Consider the following 24,131-nt stretch of genomic DNA (forward strand, 5'->3'; position numbering starts at 1 on the left):
AAAAAATATATTTCATTTGAATTCACAATGAATTTCAGATTCAATGTTCAGAATTGGTTCATATTTAAAGAAAACTTTATTCAGTAAAATTTGAATTTGTCCAAGTCAGGGAGATAATTTACTGTTGTTCTAGTTCTTTATTATAGAATATTAAGATTGTGGAAAATGCTAGTAATTAGCCAGCACAGGCATGTCTGTTTGAGTCATCTCTCATATCTAAGATGCAAGTGTCTGCCTGCTATTTTAGGGTTTTGCATATTTTCACTGGAAACATTTATTAATGTCTAATATAACATAATTTCAAAAGATGTTGTAACAATAGTAGTTTAAAAGTCTGGAAAGATGGAGTAAGAACTCTGTTAATTCTATAGTGAATTCTTTCTATTTTGAGTTAACTCTATAGTGAAATTTTTAGCAAGAATAATCAAGACAAAAGCAGAGAAAACACCTATTACCAATAGCAGGGATAAAAAATGAGATAAGACTAAAAACCTGCAGGTGTTAAAAAACACTAGGGACTATTATGAATAACTTTGTGCCAATAAATTTGACAATTTAGATGATATAAATTCCTTGAAAAGCACAACTTACCAAAACTAACACAGCAAGAAAAAGAAAACCTAAGTAGCTGTATATCAATAAAATAAATTGAATTTTTAATTGAAAATATTCCATAAAAGAAAACTCCAGGCCCAGATGGCTTTATTGGTGAATGCTGCCAAACATTTTAGGAAGAAATAAAACCAATCCTACATATAGTCTCTCAGAAAATAAAAGAGAGGCCATTTCAGAACTCTATTAAGGAGTCCACCAAAACCAGAGAAGTAAAATATAAGAAAAAAAATTTTACAGATCCATGTTCCCATGAATATAGTTGAAAAAAATCCTTACCAAAATATTAGCAAATAAATTCAGTGATATATTAAAAGGGTAATACATCTAGAGTAAGTGGGGTTTATCCCATAATAAAAGATACAAAACCAATCAATCAATATAATACTCTATATTAACAGATTAAGAAGTTATGTGATTATCTTAATAAAAGCAGGAAATTATGTGACAAAATTCAACAGGTATTCATGATTCAAAAAAAAAATCACTGAACTAGGAATAAAAGAAACTTCTAAACAGATAAAAGGGACCTGATGAAAAAACCCATAACTAACATTGTACCTAAAAGTAAAATATTGAGTACTTCCCCACTAACATTGGGGCATAGATGTAGAAATATGCTCTTAACACTTCTGTTCAAAATTTTGGTGGATGTCCTAGCCAGAAAATAACTCAAGAAAGAGAAATTAAAGGCAAACAATTAGAGAAAGCTAAACTATCTTTATTTACCAATGACATATTGTCTATATAAAAATCCTAAGGAATCTTTAAAAATAACAACTTGATTTAGCATTGTTGCAGGGTATATAGCTTGTATTTTAAAAAATCACTTTTTTCTGGAGAGAAATTAAAGCAGATACAAATAAATGGAAAGATATACCAAGTTTATAGATTGGAAAACTCAATTTTTTAAGATGTGAGTGCTCCACAAATGGGTCTATAGAATCAATGTAATCCCATTCAAAATTCCAGCAGACTGTTTTATTTTGGGTAGAAACTGACAAGCTGATTTCAAAATTTATGTGGAGAGGCAATGAAACAATCTTAAGAAAGGAAAAACACATTAAAAATAGTTAGGCTTGAGAACCACAAGTTAAAATTTTATTATGTTGATTTTAAAAGGTTTTGAATCTAGCTTTAAGTGTTTAAAATAGATTTTTTTTTCTGAAAAGTTACTCATGAAGATATTAAAGCAATACAAAAATGGGAGAATGAGAAAAATAAAGATAAGTCCAAATTTAAATAATGTAACATTTTCAACATTTTTAATGTATGTAACTCCCTATATAGAATAGATAAATGGGAAGACACCAATTGTTTTATATTTATAATTGGTTTACATTTATAATAGGTGTATAATAAGGTTCTTTGCAAGCTGCAGAAACTGATGCTGGCTATGAGGAAAAAAAAAAAGAAATATTGGCAGGGTTGCAAGGACTCAAAGAAACAATGGGGTGCTTGGCAATAAGATGGAAAAGGGCAAGAATGAAAACAGTTCTGAAAACTGGATCCAGGATCCATGACTATGGTAGTAGTTACAGCCTGGGCATAATCCCTTTGGAATTAAATGAGATGCCAACTTTTTGATCTCTTTGTTCTTCTCCTCAAGGTTCAAAATCCAGGGAGAGGAAATCTAACTGGACAAATGCAGATTATTCTCAAAAATGGTGGCAGTATTTCTCTCTTCCCTCTACTCATACCTTTAGCAAATTGACTGTTGTTCCTTCCATCAAAACATGGAGTTTATTTACTCTTGGGTCATCTGGACTTAGCTGTGTGACTTGCTTTGGTCAGTGAGACATCAGCAAATGTGACACAAACAGGCTTTACTAGCACTTGTGTGTTGGGCTTACCCCTTTGGGCTAGAGTTGGAACTCTAAGCTTATAATGTGAACAAGCTGGAGCTAGCATTTTGGAGAGACTACGTGTAGGAGGACCAGAGTGCTCTGGCTGATAGGCTGTCCCTGCCAGAATGTGATTTGAGACCCTCTTAGGCCATCCTCCTCTACTCGAGTTGACAGGTGACTACAGAGCAGAAGTGACCCAAGTCAAGAGAAGCAAAACAACTGACCATTTAAGCCTAGCTCAAATTGCTAATCCACAAAATCATGAGCAAATACAGTTTTTGTTTGCTAAGCTATTAAATTTTGAGGTAATTTATTATGCAGAGATAGAAAACTGGTTTTATAAAAAACTGGTGTTAAGACACCTGAAACATGTAGCATTGGCTCTGGACTCACAGTATCCTTAATTGAATGAAGTTGTAATATAACACAAATATAAGAGGGCGATAATCATAGTAAAAAGAAAACATATATTGAGTACTCTCAATGTATTTGCGTTTATCCAAGCACTTTATTATTAGATAACTAAGTAAATTAGCCAAGGTCATAAAACCATAAGTGATAGAGTTTGGATTTGAACTCAGTCTGTCTCTAGAACCTAGATGTAAATGTTTGGCACCATGGCCTTCCCTGGTGGCACAGTGGTTAAGAATCTACCTGCCAATGCAGGGGACATGGGTTCGAGCTCTAGTCCGGTAAGATCCCACATGCCGCAGAGCAACTAAGTCCGTGGGCCACAACTACTGAGCCTGCGCTCTAGAGCCTGCGAACCACAACTACTGAGCCCACGTGCCACAACTACTGAAGCCCACGCACCTAGAGCCCATGCTCCGCAACAAGAGAAGCCACTGCATTGAGAAGCCAGTGCACTGCAACAAAGAGTAGCCCCTGCTCGCCACAACTAGAGAAAGCCTGCGCGCAGCAATGAAGACCCAATGCAGCCAAAAAAATAAATAAATAAGTAAATGTCTGGCACCAACACATATCTTTTCACAGCAATAAATATTAATTCCTACAAGATCTCATTAAAAGTAAATAAGAAGGATTATACAAAAACATGAAGAAGTGGGGTCATTATCCTTTTTTGGACTATGAGTTTCATATTTAGACTGTATCCTAAATTGATACTGTCAATTTAATCCTCATTACAGTTTAATCCTCATCTTTCTGCTATGAAAGATGAGAACGTTCTCATACCTTTCTTTCTTTCTTTCTCCCGTTTAAATTCCTGATTTTGTTAGTCAGGTTATCTTTGGATTTTAATTTATATTTTTCTCCTCAACATAATTCTTATAGATTTTGAACCTTATTTCCTTGTTTAAATTAATGTTCACGTCTGTCGTTTAACACGGGTCTCTGTCTCGATTGGCTAAATTTCATGATCATGTAGCCTGTCCCTCTTTCTCCCCATTAGGGCTCATCAGATCTTTTATGGATGAGAATATTTGCGACATTTATAATTGGAATACAAAGTACTTGAGTATAAAAACTGAAGATCAAGTATTTTTTTCTCTTAGTTTTTATAGAGGTGATTGAATATCCTGGGCTTATTTCTCCTTTCTACTTCTGCTTGAAATCCCTAGGAATCTCCATACTAGTAATTTCTCAGTGTTGACCGTTCTACATTATTATTATTATTAAATAATACAAGTCTTAGCAAAAGTCTGCTATTTTATCTTTTAGTATTTTGTGTTTTATTCTATTCTGTTTCCTGATATATATTCTACATTTATCTTTTGCTTTTGTTTCCCTCTCAACTACTACCCCTCCATCTCCCTGTTTCTATGTAAAACTTTTTCATTCTTAGCAATTAATCTCATAATTACTCATAATCTCATAGTTACTTACTAAATAATCTCCTTTTTGAATGGGGAGATGTCTATCTTGTCACACCATGTAATAAAAAAATTAGTGCCGTGCAAATGAAACATAGATGGAGTGATCTGGGGCACTCTGCATCTTCAATTCAGATTTAATCTCTGGCACAGTGGTTGTCAAATTTTTTCAATAGTAAATATTTTAGGTTTTGCAATCCATACAAAGTGATTCAGTTGTTGCAGCACAAAATTAACCATAGGAGATATGTAAATGTGTGGGCATGACTATGTTCCAATAAAATTTTATTTACAAAATCAGACCGTGGGTTGTATTAGATTCATGGGCAGTATTTTCTTGACCCCTGCTCTCACCTGTTACTCCGTTGTAGACAGGAGGCCCTTATCAGTTAGTGATGAGGACAGCTAACGCAACTCCTAGGTACAGGTGAAGAGCAATATGATAGCTTGTTGCCAACTTTACTCTCCCAGGAGTGGATGGTGATAACTTGGCAGGGACTGTGCAGTTAATTGATTCTGATTATCCTACTGCCCATGTGACCGGTAGAATATGAAAAATTTATCACCCACTACTTCACATCCTCCCTGGACATTCCTGCTTCGTAGTAACAGTAATACACTTTTGGCAATAGTCGATTACACGTTTAAATCTTTGTTTATGGCATACTTTTACGGGCTAAGTTCTTCAGGCAAGCTTTTGGCATTCCTAAAAAATTTCTCTTTCAGAAAAGTTGGATCTTGAAAATTTTGAAATTAATTTGGCTTTCAAATTGTCTCATATACTAGGTTTTTACAAATCCACTCAGAAACTGCATTTATATCTTTTGGCTATATGCAGCAGCTATATAAGAAAGATATGCCTCTGACTCAGTAAATATAGGGACTTGGGGTAAAAGGCAAAAAACGAAAAAACAACCAAACGTGTAATAATGTAAAATACTTGTAGTTATTATACAATATTATTCTGTCATACTTCAGTTCATTTATTTGACAGACAAATTTAAACATTGAGAATGTGAGATTGGTAAGATAATGTCATTCTCCAAGTAGAGTTTATGGCCTATTGAAGAAGAGTTATACATTTTCCCCCAAGACTTACGTGTTACTGTGGAAACTTCAATGTTACTGCAACCCCACCCAATATTTTCCTATAGCCATCCCAGACAGGAGCAGGAGGTGGGAGAAACAAAGTGAGATAAGAGAATGTAAATGATTTTACTTGTGATAATATTAATGTACTATCACTTCTTTTTTTTTGCTTATAATAGAAAAGGAACTCTAAATGCATGCAAATACATATTTAGCATCACTTTTTAAGTTTTAAATTTTGTAAAGGTTGCCTAAGATTATTGCATTATAAATCTGTATATGTAGTTAAGTACATTTTAGGCATTTAAAATAGAAAGTTGCATTTAAATTTTGTTTCCATTAGACATTGATTTTTTTTTTCATAAGAATGTGAACTTTGGGTAGTCTGACAGGAATTTTTAAACTAAACTATGCCAAAAGATATCCTATGTATGATTATTCATTGGATATGTAAAAAATATGCAACAGTGGCCAAAGATGTTATTTTTAATTTTTTTCCTGCAAAGACTAGAAATCTGTAGAAGAAATACAACAATTTTCAGATAATTAATTTGAGGGAGACTCATGAATAACACTGTCTTTTAAATTTTTTCTTCATGAAATGGTGGGTGATTTTACTGTAATATCTTTAAACTTCAATACATTCCTTACCTTTCTATTTGCATGGAAAAAAGCAAAAGGAGTAACAGACCAATGTCTATTGAGGAAACTAAGTTAAGAGTCATATAACTATGAGAAGTTACACAACTAAGTAAAAGAGCTATGGCATAACTCCAAGCTTGTCAGATTAAAACAAATGCTCTTATCCATGTATCAGTAAAGTTATTATGCAAACAGTTTATCATTAGATGATCCAAAAAATGTAGACCTTTAGATAATTCATGTCTCACAAATCACAATTTCTTATATGTCAGGTTGTTTTCTTCCAGCAAAAACTATTTGGAAAATTAGCTTATTTCAGTTTTTCAGTGGTTATATTTATTCATCTATTCAACTAATAATTACTGAGCTCTAGGGGGAAATAGTACAAATTAAACATACATAATCCCTAACTGCATGAAACTATTTCTGTATCCAACCCGTGTTGGCCTCTTCAAAATAGTCACCATGAGAAGTTTTTCAGTTATTCCAGAGATATGTCTACTATTCAGAATATTTTGGGAATGCTTCTCTTTCAGACTTTCCTTCACAGTCTTCCTGTTAATCTTCACCAGATCTTAATGAGTGTATTTTCTTAGAGTATATATTTTAATTTTGGAAACAATGAAACACATACAAACCTAAAAATGATGAATAGTTATATGGTTAAGTTAAAGAATTTTTCTTTTCATTGCGTTACCCAGCACCCTGTCTTTTTCATTAAGATTATAAGATAAAGTATGACAGACTCTTTCTCTGACTTTTAATGTAAATCTAACAGCAGTTCCATCAAAGAATTCCATTTTTTTTCTAGCAGTGAATGATAGAATTCTTGGGATATCATTTTTAAAGCTTCCTGATCCAATTTTGAGGAGAAGCTCTCATATGTTTAGTCACTTTTTAAAATAGACAACTTCATACTGGACACAATGGCTATTATCAAAAAGTCTACAAATAAATGTTGCAGAGGATGTGGAAAAAAAGGGAACCCTTGTACTCTGTTGGTGGGGATGTAAATTAGTGCAGCCACTGTAGAAAACAGTATTGACGTTCCTTAAAAAAACTAAAAATAGAGCTAACATATGATCCAGTAATTCTACTCCTGGGTATATATCCAGAAAAATGGAAAACTCTACTTTGACAAGATACATGAACCCAATGTTTAAAGCAGTACTATTTACAGTAGCCAAGACATGGAAGAAACCCAAGTGCCCATCAACAGACAATTGGCTTAAGAAGACGTGGTATACACACACACACACACACACACACACACACACACACACACACTATATTACTCAGCTATAAAAAGGAATGAAATATTGCCATTTGCAGCAACATGGATGGACCTAGAGAATATTATGCTTAGTGAAGTAAGCCAGACAGAGAAAGACAAACACCAAATGATATGACTTATATGTGGAATCTGAAAAATAATACAAATGAATACAGAAGAGAAACAAACTCACAAACATAGAAAACAAACTTATGGTTACCAAAGGGGAGTCGGGGAGGGACAAATTAGGCATATGGGATTAACAAACTACTATACATAAAATAGATAAGCAACCAGGATTTACTGTATAGCACAGGGAATTACACCCAATATCTTATAATAACCCATAATGGAATATAATCTGCAAAAACAAAACAAAGCAAACAACTGTGCTGTACACCTAAAACTAAAACAATATTGTAAATCAGCTCTACTTCAATTAAAAAAAAGAATAGTCTCATTGGTTCGTAGATATGCCTTGTGTACTTACTTGGTCTGTATCTGAATAGAGAAAGGAGATGAGATATAATGCAAACAGAAATGGAGAAAGGGGAAAATGCCAAGGTGATGGCAGTGTTGTTCTTGAGTTGTTTGAGAGAATGTACACACAAATATCACAAATTTTTACCACTTCCTGAATCTGTTTATGTTTTTCCTTATGTTTGTTGTGGCCCACTCCATTTCTGCTCAACTCTAAGTTCACTTGTATCCAACGTTCCTGGTCTCTCCTATTGTAAGGATGTTGGGTCATTTACATTGTGCAGCATGGTGCAGTTATTTGGGATGCACCTATCTCTATAGTAGATATAAGCTCGTTAAAAGCAGATATTGTATGTTTCATTAATGTTTGTGTCTGATGGGATTCAGGGTACGTTGCCACAAGATGTGCCACTCCAGCATGCAGATTACTTTGAGCTGAAAAAATGAAAGCCCAAAAGACTCAGGAAGAACCTTTGAATTCCTCCCTTACTGCCTAAAAGAATTTAAGATAGGAGGCCTGTCCCAGGAAGGAGCTATCACCACTGATAACTATAGTCAAGTATTAGGTGTGCTAGACAGGAAGGAACCTAGCCAAGCCCATTTGATCAAAGTCCTCTCTGCGTCCTATTGTCTTTGGATGACCCGCAAACATTTGTTTACCAAACAACTCCTTTTATCTTCCTTTGAATTATTTTACTTCCCCTTAAAACCTCAGATCCCTACCTCCTTCTTAGTCCAGAATAATATATATATATCTCACCTTGCCTTGTTGTCTTTGGAATTCTTCATATTTATGTGGATTTGCTGTATGAAAATAATAAACTTTTTTTCTCCTGTGAATCTGTCTTATGTCATTTTAATCACCAACCAAAAGAACTAAGAGGGGAAAGAGGCAAAATTTCCCCTCCCCCAATATATCCCTTAATGTCTTTTCCCTTAATATCAAATGAATAAATAGATGAACATGCCAACAGATGAAATTCTGTATAAGACAGATTTACAGGGATGGCATGCAATTGTGTATATAATTCTATCAGCAATAAAATAAGGGATGTACTTTAGTCAGAGAGGGGAAAAAGGAAGAATTAAGAAAAAGGGTCTCAAAATTCTACTTACTTACGAATGAACTGAGTCAACATTATGCAGTGGGGTATATCTGAGATCAAAGTAGATTTTTGCAAGAAGGAAGAAGTTAGCTAAAAGAAAATGTGTGTGAAGCCCTTGTGTACTTTACAATTCTTATACTTCTGGAAATAATAAGCTCTGAAAGGTCAAGGACAGTCATATGTTTTACACTCTGTAGAAAGAGTTTGCATCTTAAAAATTAATAAGAAAGGGTCTTTGGTATTTTAAATATTTTTCCTTATTAAATATTACTGTTTTTCAACTTAAAATTTTACAGGTACCCACAGAATATTGGACATAGAGATCCAGGATCCATAAGACTTTATCACCTTGAATCAAAGATTCCTTTGATATCCTCCTCCATCTTTTATTCCTATCAACTAACATATTTTTAAAAAGGATTAACAAACTTACCAAAAGGGAATTTAAAAAAATACCACTGCCCGCACTTTCCAATGCCTAAGAATAGCAAGGTGGTAAAAAGAGAATTAGATGATGAGGTTATTGAGTCTGTCAAAGACCTTCTTTCCAATGAAGACTCAGCTGATGATGCCTTTAAGAAAAGTGAACTAATTGTTGACGTCCAAGAAGAGAAAGACACAGATGTTGAAGAAGGATCTGAAGTCGAAGATGAAAGACCAGCTTGGAACAGTAAACTACAATACATCCTGGCCCAGGTTGGATTTTCTGTAGGATTAGGGAACGTGTGGAGATTCCCATACCTCTGTCAGAAGAATGGGGGTGGTAAGTTTCTGTTTTCTGCTTTTTTTTTGAGTGATACATTGCTGAGCAAATTGCAGTTGATTATGTCAAATAGCCCCTGTTGTTGCTGTAGTTTCACTATTTTAGAAACTATGAATTCCACTGTAAAACTAGGGAGACACTTTTGCTGGAAGTAATTTCAGCTCTGAATTTCAGCTCTGTTTTCAGATTAGGTTTCCATAGGAGCAGATGGCTTGCTTTGAACACTCAAGGATTGCTTAAGGTCATAAATTCTCAAATTCTTTCTGTGGATGCTATTAACATCTCTAAATTACTGACTTTTCTAACCAGTGTTTCATCCCTTGTGCCTATCAGTTATTCACTTTGGAGAAAAGTCCTCAAGTTTTTGATATGAGACGATATTGGTGAACAAGACAAGAGAGAATTTTCTGTCCACAATTTATTAACTCTGAATTTTAAGTTGTTTCCCTCTTCAAAAAAGCAAAAATTTCATATAATTTAGAATGATTATAGTCTTCAAATGCTGACCAGAACTTTGTATATCCTAGTAGAAGGAATTTAACCAGATAATTAATATAATGCCAGATAGTCTTCATCCTCAGATATTAGCATCCTTACGATGATAATTACCATTCCTAATTTTAAACATATTATCTAGATCAACATGATATTTAGCTTTTTGTATTTGTGCATATAATTACCAGGTGTTATTTAGTGAAAATTGTCTTAAAATCAAGAAAATAAAACCATATACAAGAGAGTACATTGTTCATGTAGGATACAAGCTCAATAGTACACCAAAGTCAAACTGAACATTAAGTTAACTAACATTTGGGTTATTAAATTAAAATAACTTTAATATTAAGCTTTACTTTCTTTACCATTACTATCTTTACCATATACATATATGGAAGCTGTTCAAACAAGTGTGATTAAACACTAAATATTCTGTAAGCAGCATTTCAGCACGTAAAGGAAAGACTGAATATTTTGGTCTTTGATTCCAGTTTGTGATAGTTTTGCTGACTGGAAAAAAACATGGTTTTATTTTATTTTTGATGTAGTTACAACCTATATATCAGATGAAATAATAAAACCATTCATATATGAAATGGTTTCTTTTCAGTCACTAATAGATAAAAAGCTAAGGTGTCATGGTGACAAAATATGTTTAAGGTCTTGCTTAGTTAATTCAACCAGGGACAAAACTACAGGTTTGGGGAAAAGTAGCCTGTCTGACAAATCTGCCAGAGAGGTAAGAATCAGTACATGAAGTTGGTGATGCACTACCCATCGCTCCACTGAAACAGCAAGCTCCTCTAGCTAGTCTTTAACATCACAGATGAATTATTTATTAAATCAGCTACAAGCAGCTATGTACTGCCCTGCTTTCTGTTTCTCACAAATCATCCCCATTTGCAAGACTGGCAAAAGATGAATTCTGATTTTCAGACATTTCACCTTATGAGCCTAACTGGCAATACTATTAAGGAAGACCGCTATCTTGGCTGAAAACTCAGGTTGCTTTCCATTTAATACAGTATTTGTCTTGGTGGAGAGCTCTAAAGGATTTCATAGTAATCAGTTGTTAGCAAAAATGGCTCCTCCTCTTTACTTTCTTTCATATATAAAGAGAGTCAAGATGCCCTTCCTAGTATTGTTTCCTCTCTTCTAATTACAAATGCTAGAGAGTGACATTATAAAACACCAATGGGCTTTATCGTTTCAAGATGGCTGTTGGAGTTCAAAAGGCAGTACTCAGCGTGCAGTATGGCATTGAACTGTCTAGGTATTTGACTGTTTAGTCAAACAGTCTCAGGTTACCTAAATCTTATTCATCATTTGAGGCACTTTATGAATAACAGAATAAAAAGTAATAGACCAATATAAGTTGATTTGTCTGAAGATATTACTGAAAGCACAATGGTTAAGCTTAATAAGTGTTAATAATGTAGAAGCTACCAGCTCAAATTTTGAAGTCAGTTTGACTATAAAGCCTGGCTCTTTCCCACATTATCCAGGTGACCATTCACAGGTTAACTATTTCTTCTGGCTGAATTCCCACACCTGTACAATGAGGAAAATACTGGTACTTGCCCCATTGGATTCTTGTGAGGAATAAATGAGTAACTACATGTAACATGGATAGAAATGTGCCTGGCAAATAGTAAATTCTCAGCTGTAGTTTAGCTATGACTATTTTTGTTATGGAGGCTCGTGTTAGAGAAATTTGAGTTAGAAGAAAAGGCCAGGTATCTAATAGTGTGTCATGAACACATAACGGAGGAAATGCTCCCAATGAGTCCAGTCTTAATTCATTCTCTCTTTTCATCCTAGTCATTCACACACACATAAACCAATTCACACCCCAGGATTTGAGACGTGTTAAAATGCACTTTCGGTCCTTCAGGAAACATGTTCAGGTCATTAGTGCCTGAATGTTATTAATCATTTTAGAATTTGAATTTTGATAATTCTGTTTTATAATCTCATGCATCGATGCTTTACATTGCATACCTCTTTGTAGATCAACTCATGTCTCAAAGACTGAAAATCAGCTGTAAGAGAGTAGAGATTTTCTACTAACCACCATGTTAAGGGAAATTTTTTTTTAATTCAATTTCTTTTTTAAAAAAACATTTATTTATTTATTTATTTGTCTGCGCTGGGTCTTAGTTGCGGCACGCGGGATCTTTAGTTGTGGCATTCGATCTCTTAGTTGCAGCATATGGGATCTAGTTCCCTGGCCAGGGATCGAACCTGGGCCCCCTGCACTGGGAGCGCGGAGTCTTAGCCACTGGACCACCAGGGAAGTCCTGGGAAATTCCTGTATATCATAATTATTTCAGAGATATATAGATACTGAGATAAATGATTTGAAAATAAAATCATTAATATTTACTTCTTCAGCAGAATAGGTACCATAACAATTCGAATAGTTTCCAAAATCTATTCAATACCATTAAACACATTTTTTAAATGAGAAAATATAATAAATGGCCACTTTATAAAGGGAATTAGTACCATCGATTACATGACCCACTTGGTAGTATCTGGTTGGACAAAACTCCAGACAGGAAATTTGAATGTAGCAAGTCCATTTTAGAAGTCATTTAATGAATAATTTGCATATGTATTCTCATGTAGAAATGAGTACAGGTTTCACATTTGACTTTATCAATTAACAGAGTCTAATATTAACATTGTCAAGCTGTTCAGTACATTTTAAAGTCACTAATCATGTGTCTTAAATTGAAATTTAGCTGTAAAATAAGATATATATTTTTCAAGTACGAAAACTTTACTACAAGGAAAATAGCACATATATTTTACAATAGCTATTAAATAGCTCAGTTTAGTCAGTCCTCCCTACCCCTTAACAGAATTTTGGAAAGCAAAAAATTACTTGTTTCCTGAAGTGAACTTTTTATATGACATATATATATATATATATATATATATATATATAGGAAAAAATGACATTTGTCTGTGGTAGAAGTTCTTTTTCCTTTTTTTTTTTTTCTCTTTCAGTCTAAGCAGCCATTTCTTCTTCCCTGTTGTTAGTTAGGAAGAGTCAGTTTTAATACCATAACATCTCACTCATTTTGATTTATCAGATTTGAAATGCATGATTTAGATGAGTTTGAATAAAATTTAATAAATGACTTCATTAACGTCGTATGAATAAGATTTCCAGGAGTTTGTGAAACCTATTTGAGAAAATAATTAATTTTAAGGAAGCAATTATTTTTACAAAAAATAAAGCTGGTTTACCATTTCAATAAAATGAAACTAAAACTATTCATTGGTATCCTTACTTTTTTCATAATTATTTTTTATCAGAAACTCTTTGTAGCAGTCAAATTCAAGTTTCAAATACCAGAAAGCTTAAAGTAATGAAATTGCATTTTCTTTAAAGTCCTTTGTAGTTATACTATATGGAAGTTTAAATATCATCTTTCGTGAGATAATCAGAATTAGTGTATTCTCTCCTGTGACTGTTGAAAATATAATCTATTTTATTTGTTCTTGTTTCTGTAGGTGCCTATCTTTTGCCATACTTAATACTGCTTCTGGTAATAGGTATTCCCCTTTTTTTCCTGGAACTTTCTGTGGGTCAAAGAATTCGGCGAGGAAGCATTGGTGTGTGGAATTACATAAGCCCTAAACTGGGAGGGATTGGATTTGCAAGTTGTGTAGTAAGTTTCCTGGTATGGTATATGCCTTATAATTTTTACAGGGTTTGTAATTATATAGTTTGAATTTAAATGAAACCTTTGAGTGTGTATTTCTACTCAACTCTTTAATCATGTTTTAAAAAAACACTACTGGAGCTTGCACTAATACACAAAACAAGCTGTAAATTTAAATGTAGTTCAATCTTGTTAACACATGTTCTTAAGGTCTATGAGAGTCATCGTTTTAGAAAAGATAATGCTTTTCAAATAAAAATAAAATAAGGAGGTTTTTTTTAAAGTATTAAATGGGTTTTATGCATTTCATCTCATTGTTTCAAAGGAAGGGGCATGAGAGGTTTAATATAATCACACTATTTTATTTTGCAGGTATGCTTTTTTGTGGCTCTCTACTACAATGTCATCATTGGCTGGAGTTTGTTTTATTTTTCTCAGTCTTTTCAGCAACCTCTACCTTGGGATCAGTGTCCTTTGGTGAAAAATGCTTCACACACTTGTAAGACATGTACCATGTAGTGTTTTTGTATATAAAGATCATACAGTTGGTAAAGGCAGGAGCTTTCAAGATTCTTTTTTTTAAATAATGTGGAAAAATCTTTCAAAATTGTTACTATAACAAACTTTCCTTGATATACTCAGAAAGATAGATGTCTGGCATCATTTAATTCATCTAGCTCTTTCCAAGTAATTTTATTGTGCCCCATGATGTTAAGGGTAAACAATTATAAGCCTTCAATTGTAAATTTTGACAATATTTTATTCTGTATATCTTTATTGATGCCTTACAGTTTCATTAAAATAAAAAAGAGGACAAAAAGAGTTTAGATTGAAGGAATTGTTTTTATGTCTTGGGTTGTTTTTCTATGGTTTTCTTATCATTTATTTTTATATCCTAGAATATAAAGAACAATTCCCTAGCGCTGTCCAGTAAATATAGAATGCAACTCACATATGTAGTCTAAGATGTCCTAGTAGCCATATTTACAGAAAGTAAAAAGGGACAGGTGAAATATTTTATTTAATCCAATATATCCAAAATATTAACATTCCAACATATAATTAATATAAACATTAGTTACGTAATAATTTACACTGTTTTTCTCATACTAAGTCTCTAAAAGCCCCTTTGTACTTTATATTTACAGCACTAGTCACTCTAAACCAGCTCCATTTCAAAAGTCACACATGGCTAGAAGCTAGCATTTTTGACAGCTCTGCCCCCAGGAAGTCAATCAGATAATTCTGGGGGCAGAAGGGGCTATAAACCTGATACATTTTAATCACCTTGATAAAAATCTCACATATTCCTATTTTAGAAATGTGTAATAACAAATGTCAAAGAGGATTCATGTCTGTTGACTTTTTCACATTTTTGCACAGTTGAGGTTTCATTGTGGATTTAAATACTTCTGTAGAATAGTAGTACTTTTCTAGGAAAAGTTAAGAATTGATTTACAGGCTTACTGGGGGGGAAATGGCCTCATTATTCTTTATAGTCTGAAATGACTGTGTTACCTTTCTTTCTACAGTCGTAGAGCCAGAATGCGAAAAAAGTTCTGCCACTACCTATTATTGGTACAGAGAAGCACTGAATATTTCCAGTTCCATTTCTGAAAGTGGGGGCTTAAACTGGAAGATGACCGTCTGCTTGCTGGCTGCCTGGGTTGTGGTGTGCTTGGCTATGATCAAAGGCATTCAGTCTTCTGGAAAAGTTAGTATGTTAGAGCCCCTCCTGCTTCTGCTAATCACCTCAACACCATTCCTGGGAACTATCTCCCCCACCCACTATAAACCTGTGTGGGCAAACTGCAAGTAGCACTTTACTCTCTCGGCAGTTAATTAAAGATTGGTAAAAAGTAGTGCTTTAAAAAATGTATTTAAATCAAGGAAAGGACATAAATAAAGATAGAAGTGTTTTATAATGAAATCTAAAGTTGTTTATAATCTTTCCCTATTTTATCAAGATCTGTTTTGAGCTTTTTTGTCAATACTTAAAAGTCCTTTCTCGTTGCTGGTATTCAGCTGACCTTAATGTTTTTAGTTCTCTGATTAGTTCCAATCATGGAAATTGGGAAAAGTGGTAGAATAAAGAATTTGTTTATTTGTGTTATATCATTCATTTTTCTCTACTACAGGTGCTCTAGGGAAAAGTTGCATAAAAGATTTTAAAATAGTCTAGTGTGGAGTGTTTCTTAAAGATATGAACATTAGGTAGTTATGATATATCTCAACAAGGAATTCAGAGTAATATAAAAGACTAAAGGGCATGCCTGCCAGGGCAAATGGAAAATTTTATAAGGCTGTGCTTGAGAAAGACAGTAAGTCAATTCTAGATACCCCAGGAAGTCAATCAGATAATTTTTTAAAAGGATGCATTAGGAAAGTAATTGTTATTCACTATTTTGCTTCCATATTACATTTTTTCCCCATTATTATTGCCATTGTTTTAAAGCTCTCTACTTCTTTTGTTTGGACCATAGCAAGAATTAATCTTGGTTCATCTTCTCTCTGCCCTTTAACAACCCATCTCTACTGTTTTTTCTTTCCAAAGCATAGATCTGATCATATATCTTTCCAGGCTAACATATTGCCACTTACCATGATATACTAGTAAGAGTGGGAATAGTAGTAGTAGTAGCAGCAGCAGTAGTAGTGGTAATAAATGACGATGATGGAGATGATTCTGATAATGATGAGAACAAGAACAATAACAGAAGGCAAAATTTATTACCTGTTTACTTTGTTCTAGGCACTGTGATAAATGCTATATATACTTTATCTCAATTAAATCTTAAAAAAAAAAAAGAAAACAAAAACCAACTCTAAGAAGTAATTGCTACTCTCAGACCTGCTTTACAGATAAAAGAACAAGTTTGAGAAAACAGGTAACTTGCTCAAAGAATCACAGTTAGTAAATGCTAGTACCTGGATCAAACCCAGCTCTGTCTAAATCTAAAGCCCATGTTATTTAATTGCAACACTATAACGTCTCTCACTGTGGTATATTTTTTCCCACAAAAAGTGAACTCTTTTAGGCGAAGTCTGTCTAATTCATCTTTGCTTCCTGTTACTTCATATTTAATTAGAAATGTTTGACAATTTTTTTAAACTTGTTAATCACAGCTGATTTTACATTTACCTTCCTGATGGAACTTCTATACCATTTTTCCTTTGTAGAAATGAATGTGGTAGATAACACCATATTCTGTGAATGTTAGTGTATTCTGTGATTAAGTAAGTTCAATTAATTCGTTCCATTTGGTGTGTCTTCTACTATGTCAGGGCCCCATTACAGTCAAGTTATAAATAAAGGACTAGATTCCTAAGCCAAATCTAACCACATTTATGTGCTTCCTAAGGTGATGTCATTTGATAGAAAGAGAACCAACTATGGTCAGCCAAAGAAGTCCAAAAATCCCTCTGCTCGCGTCTTACCACCACATTTTATTTCTTCTTTGTCTGAGTATGTGTCTTATCATTTAAAGAACTATTCATCCTTTTCTTATCACAACATTGGGGATGTTTTTCTTATGTCGTGTAATATAACTTTATCTGGAAAAATTTAATACAATTTATAGACTACATGTAGTTTATTATTTCAACAAGAAGGCTTCAGGGAGAGGGTAGCTTTTCAGCAGACTTTGAAGAAAAAATTTAGTAGGCACAGATGGGGAGAAAGCTGTAAGTAATATGAACAAAGTTATGAACATCTAAATTGTGACAATTCCTCATTCTGAGACAATGAGCTAAATATAATAAGAAATTTATTAGGAATAAATGTAAAGCTCTGTTTGCCTGCCAAACAAAAAAGCTTCCAAATAAACAATCACACAAATGCAGTATAGAGATATATGGTTTAAGGGTAATGAAGTTTAAGGGTAGTATGTGAAAAAAAAACTTAGAGAATTTAGCAGCTGAAAGAAAAGTCAACTTGTGATATCCCTAGCCAAAACACACACACACACACACACACACAATGCTAATTTGAAACTGCATGAATTAAGACAGGAGTATGACAGTGTCATTCTCCTTTAGGTCAGGTAGGCACATGCCAGTTGAACCACACCTGTAATACTGGATTTTACTGAAATCTTTACTACTTTGTTATGGAAAAGAGCCATCTCAGCTTTGTGATCACAGTCTTCCAATAGTTGAATAAAAAGAGGAATAAGCCTTATTCTGTGTGGTCACAGAGAACAGGACCATGATCAAATATTTGGAATTATGCAGAGTGGCGGGATGGTGGTAAATCTTCAAGGAAAGGAAGACCTTTCAGGAATCAAGCCTAGTAACAATGAAATCAGTTGCACAGTGGTAGAGAGCTCAGCACTACTGGAGGTGGTCCAACAGAGGTGGTATGGTTGCATGTCCCTTTGTTGGAGCCTCTATGCAAGGGATGCCTGCCCCCAGGGGAAAGATAGAAATGAGAAGCTCTAGGCTTTCTTCTAACTCTAATATCTTCTACTAGCACTACTTTGCCATTAGTACTACTACTGTGCTAAGTAAGTACTCTACATACATTAGCTTGTTTAATCTTTCTAGCAGCAAGATGATTTGCATGTTCTTATCCCCATTTTACTGCAAAGTTAAGCTTAGGGAAAATAAATAATTGGCCAGAATTAAACAACTGATAAGTGGCAAAGTTAGAACTAGGCTATGAAATCCTCAAAGAGAATGACTCTTTCTGAAGGTATGTTTAAAATAAACATTTTAATATGTAAGAGAGAAAAACAACTAAATGATTTCATATATTTTCTTTTTTTTAATAGTTGAGTAAAATGAAAATATTTTCATGCAACATTTTGATTGATAAACTTATGTCTCTTACTGAATGTACTTACTGTGAAAGGCATGTCAGTTTTTAAGGCCCAGGGAGTCTTAAAATCAGCCAGAGAAACATATTTCATTGTTTCACTTCCAAGTTCTTAAGAATAATACTTAAGGGTCATTCATCTACTCACTGAACACATATTTATTGAGCACCTACTATGTGCCAGGCACTGATCTAGCTCAGGAGGTACAGTGGTGAACAAGGCAGACAAAATACCTGTCTTCATGGAATGTCCATTCTAGTGGCAGAGGCAGACAATAAACAAATCATAAAATAATATCAGGTAGCAATGCAAAATATAAAATAAGGAGAAAGTGTTTGGGGTACCATTTTACATATAGTCAGGTAGAATTTAAACTATTTTCAATAATATTATTCAACTGACAATTTTATTATTATGAGACCCATATGATTAAATAAAATGAATTTGTGTTTAAAAGCACAACATGGATACCTCTGTAAAATGCTGACCTAAGACACATCTTTAAATCTCAGAATTTAATGATTAAATATTTGTCCTTTACCTGCTCACAGAAGAAAAAAATTCAGGTGTGAACACTACCTATTACTACTTAAGTTTTTAAGTGTTTAAAATCTTGACTGTTACTTTTCTCCATGTTGCATCCAACATGAAATTGTCCTGTTCCTTTTTGGACAAAGCTATCCTTATCTTATCAGAGTCTTATCACTGAAGCCAGATGAGTATTAAGAACTCAAATATGTGTTGAATTAATAAATGAAATTTGAAATGTCTCATCATATAATTAGTACCTAATTTTTAAAATACTGTAAAATAAAGATGAGGGTTTTTTGTTTGTTTCTTTTTTTTTTTTTTAGGGAATGTGTACAGAAAGGAAAACTTCCTATGAATTCTCTCTTAATGTACAATATTTTTGAGTATCTAAGAATGTGCAAAGGTTAATAGGCCACCATCTTTATCCTCATGGAACCCATAATTTAATGGGTGAGACAAATAATGACAGCAGAATAAATGCAGTAAGATGTACAAATAAAAAGTGTATGACAGTATAGAGCATAGAGGCAGCCACTGAAATTAACCTGGAATTGGGGGAGGGCTTCACAAAGCAGGTAACTTTTGGGCTAGAGTTTGACAGTTGAAGAAGAGTTCACCAGAAACTTCAGAGAGAGGACATTGGAGGCATGGAAAACAGCATGTGCAAAGCCCAAAGTTTGCTGAGTAACCCCGTGTGACTTTTACATACAATTTGTGAAGCTTGTGGGAAATGAGGCTGGAAATGTAAGTTGACTGCAGGTATTAAAGTATCTATGGACACTGGTAAAATGACTGGCTGTTACTTAACAAACGGTGTGAAATATTTGAAGATTTTTAGCAGTTCATTACACCATCAGATCCTTAGAAAGATCTTTCTGGTAGCAGTGTGGGTGATGAATTTCAGGGATGAAGAGGAGAGCTGGCAGGGAAAATCAAGAGGCAAAATGAGGAGGAAGCTAATAGTGAAAAGTGACACATCACTGAGGATGAAAACGAAGGGACAGATGAAATTTGGAGTCAATTGGACTTGTTGGTCAGTTGTTATGGGATGTGGGGAAGAGAACCATATTCAGGTGTGTTAGAGTTGTTTAGCCTGGGCAAATACACATACAGGAAGAATCATTTCTTCCTTTAGCTTCTAATTTGAAATTATATTAAAAATATACTGAGGGTACACTGTATTTATTGGAAAAAATCATAATCAAACTATCCAGATTATTTTAGTGTGCAGCCTTCATTTTCATTTTTAAAATAAATGCATTAATGGAAGTCCTTTAAGTCATTTATAAGGCAGCAAATTTGAGTTCTGTTAAAAAAAAAAAAAAAACAAAGCAATTGTGCAAAGGTGAATCCATGCTTCTGGTTAGCCCCAAGATTTGTAAAGAAGAATCATAAAAGGAATAGCTGTAATCAAGTGAGATCAAGGCTACTTGAATAGATATATAGTAGACCCACAAATTTAAAGAATGCTAAAAGGGGGCAGAAAGAATGAAAAAAATGTACTCCATCTAAAAGCATTCTGATAAGAAGAAATCAAGAAATGTGGATGAATGGATGCAATTTAAAAATTATACCATTTTTATAAATAAAAATTTAAAAAATTATACCATTTTGAAATGATCAAAAAATTATATTTCTTTACAACTAATTAAAATATAATTATTTTTAGAAAAAATATGGGTTTCTAATTATGCTGAGATTTTATTTGTAATATTAATTTTTTTCTTAGAATGCTTAATATAATTATAAGGTATACAGAACAGTAGAAGAGGGGCAAATTATTGTGTTGACTTACCTATTGTTTGTCTACAGTTACTATAGGATTCCATATCTCTAACCTGCCTGAGCCATCCTCTGCTATGGCAGTTTTTTTCTCCATTCTTCCTACCCTTCCTCCATTCCTTCCTCCTCAGATAAGTATTATATACGTACTATGTGTTAGGAACTCTGTTAGGTATTTGAGATTTGGTAGTGAACAGGAGAGAAGAAGTCCTTGCCCTCACAGAGCTTATATTCCAGTAGGGGAGATTGAAAATTAACAAATAAACAAGATAATTTCAACAGTGTTAAATGCTGTCAAGACAAAACAAAATAATATTGAAGGTTCATGGGGCATAGAGGAGGGCAGATGGAGGTATACTGGATGAGAAAAAGGCATCACCTTATTCTGGGTGTTCTAGGTAGTCTTGAGAAAATGAAGATAAGACGTAAAATAACAAAGAGGAGCGAGTCTCGGACAGATGAGGGAAATGAATACCTCAGACTGAGGGCACAGCCTGCTCTGGCCCTGAAGCTAAAGAGCTTGGTTTCCCTCGGGGCTGAAGCTCAGCTGGGGGAAGAGTGGTGGGGCAGGCAGGTAGGCAGCCTAGTCTAAGGCTTTGCAGGACAGAGGGAGAAATTTGCCTTTTACTCCAACTGCATTAGAGATCCCTGGAGTGGGTTAAGCAGGGAATGAGATAACCTGAGTGGTAGCTTGGAAACTAGAATATTACAAATAGTGCAGAACTACTTCTGGATGTTTGACTTTAGCAAATGGATGGGTGGTGGGAGATGGAGTTGGGTGGGGACAGCTTTGGGGGAAAATCGGGAAAGTTTTGGATACCACATGGAGATGTCAAGGAGGCAGTACATGTCTGGTTAGGACAACTGCTTTTCTATGATAAACATTTGCTTAACTTTAATGATGAAACTTCTGAAGTAGAACATAAAATCTCTACACTATTATTCAAGTTCTGTAGGAACTTTAACAGGACCACTCTCTACTCCAGAAGCTTTAAAGAATTATAATGGAACTTTGCTTAATTAAAAACAAACAAAAAAAGGACTTTTTTTTTTGCTACCTCAAACAATAAAGTAGAAATTTGTTAATGAGTTAGTGTCCATTCATTTCTCTTAAATATTGCTTGTTTTGTGAACTGTAAGGAATCAACACTATTCAAATTACACCATACCTATGGGCTATTTAAAAGGGGTTTAAATAAGGAAAATTTTATTTTTTGTTATATCTCAAATAGAATCTTAACTAGTCACATTGAATCAAGGCTATTAAGCCACTCTGATATGATGGCTATGCAAGGTATTAAAAGTATTATTTATCATATTATAAAAAGTGCCACTTTCACGGTATAGAACAGAACACATAATCTTAACTATGAAAAAGAAAATAGTCGTTAGGATGTCTCACTTTTTTTAAATCTTTCTTACTTTGCAGATCATGTATTTTAGTTCTCTGTTCCCGTATGTGGTACTTATATGCTTCCTAATCAGAGCACTCCTTTTAAATGGTTCAATTGATGGCATCCGTCACATGTTTACCCCTGAGGTATGTACTGTATTTCTAGTTAAGGCTTATGATCACAAAAGCCTTATGTTTATTGTTAAAATGTTCCCACAGTTAGATTTAAGGGATAATTGTTCTAACCTATGTGCACTAGACTATTAAATTATAGCTGTTATGTTAACCAGCCTAGTAAAACCGGAGCTTTTGGACATCTATAATTATATCCATCTCTCTCCAATTTTAAAGGCCCCATTAGTGAGTTTCACTATTTAAACTTCAAAAATTCCTATTTTATAATAAATTAACTTCCCATTTTTACACTGGTATATTTTAGAACTTTTCAGTCTTTACTCTTCCTCCTCTATTTCAGTGGTTCTTAACCTTTTGACATGGACCCCTTTGAAAAAAACCTGATAATGGAATCTTCTTACCAGAGCAAATAGAGAACATATTAATTTGCTTAGTGTCTCAGGAGGTTGACAGATCACCTAAAATCCATGGACCCAGGTTAAGAACCCTATTGCCCTCTAAATCCTGTCTCAGAGAAATTCAAGTTTTCTTACTTTGTTTCGTTTTGCAGTTTTGTATTTTCTAGAATAGTACTTAACATTAGTGCATTTGGGAAGTTCTGTAACTTTTATAAATGCATATGCATTTTAGGAAAATTCTCATTAGGTTTCCTAAAAGGCTCGGAACTTAGACTCCGTTGTTTAACTTAGAGCTGACTTGATTAATCCTTGTGGACTTGTTATATTGATTTGACAGGAAAAATCAAGTTTGAGGTGTACATATATTTTGGTTATACACTGACATTACACTTCACATTAGTTTGCTAACTCTATCATAGGCAGACAACGAGTTATAAAAACACAATTTCAAAATTAGCTCAGAAATTGGAAGTTGTCTGAATGATGACTGTGCAGCCAAGCATGGTGCTGAGAGATGTGGGCAGAAGATTTTAGCCTCCTTGGAATTGTCACTCCTGGCAGCTGCCTTGATACTGTGTCACAGAGGCTGTGTTCTTTGTGTATCTGGTTCCAACGTGGTGTTCATTCTCGAGTAGCAAAAATGTTGACACTGTGATCTGGTTTTCTCGAATAGTTCTAAAGTTCTGTTTATCATTTAGAGTTGTTGGAACTCCTCAGTGAAAAATTACTTCAGATTTATGAATTTCAGCTGCATTATAATTTAAATCAGCCTCAGATGGGCCGTACTTAGTGACCAAAATATTTATATTTGCAATATCAAAAAAAAAAGTTCTCTGAGTTAAAAACAACTAGCTTTGTTGTGAATTCCTGGAATATCACCTTTCCCTGTGTTGGCAATTGTTTGTGACATAATTCTAAATATTTAATTTAAATAGATACTTTAGACTCTAAATACTTTGATATGATGCTTTTACACGGTCCCCGTATTTAAAGCTGCAGCACTGTTAACATTTTAAACAAGAACTGGAGATAACTATTAAAATAGAGTTAATTATTTCTTCAGCTCACTTTTCATGGACTGTTGATAAGATTCTGTATTAGGCCACTGTAGGATGATAGTTAATATAATAACGATAAGAAGTTGTCAATAACTTTTTAATTTACATTATTTATGTAAGGGAGAAAGTACCTAAGCACACGAAATATTCCCAGTGAATGGAGATTTAATTCCTGAATTGGAAATAATCAGAATGTCTTTA

At 33.9% G+C, this 24,131-nt stretch overlaps 1 protein-coding gene across 4 annotated transcripts in view; it reads left to right on the plus strand.

Moving 5' to 3' along the window:
* Positions 1-24,131, plus strand: part of SLC6A15 (solute carrier family 6 member 15) — a 48,158-nt gene that overhangs the window by 10,942 nt on the left and 13,085 nt on the right. For 3 of the 4 annotated variants that reach the window (XM_060305555.1, XM_060305556.1, XM_060305554.1), the window contains 5 exons: positions 9,178-9,644; positions 13,665-13,834; positions 14,189-14,315; positions 15,349-15,530; positions 22,376-22,486. In XM_060305555.1, the coding sequence (XP_060161538.1) occupies positions 9,356-9,644; positions 13,665-13,834; positions 14,189-14,315; positions 15,349-15,530; positions 22,376-22,486 (879 nt within the window). In that variant the 5' untranslated portion in view covers positions 9,178-9,355. The remainder of the gene's footprint in view (positions 1-9,177; positions 9,645-13,664; positions 13,835-14,188; positions 14,316-15,348; positions 15,531-22,375; positions 22,487-24,131) is intronic. The other variant, XM_030856452.2, reaches the window with a different exon arrangement.

Source organism: Globicephala melas, chromosome 10, assembly GCF_963455315.2.
Source record: "Globicephala melas chromosome 10, mGloMel1.2, whole genome shotgun sequence".
NCBI classification, from domain to species: Eukaryota; Metazoa; Chordata; class Mammalia; order Artiodactyla; family Delphinidae; genus Globicephala; species Globicephala melas.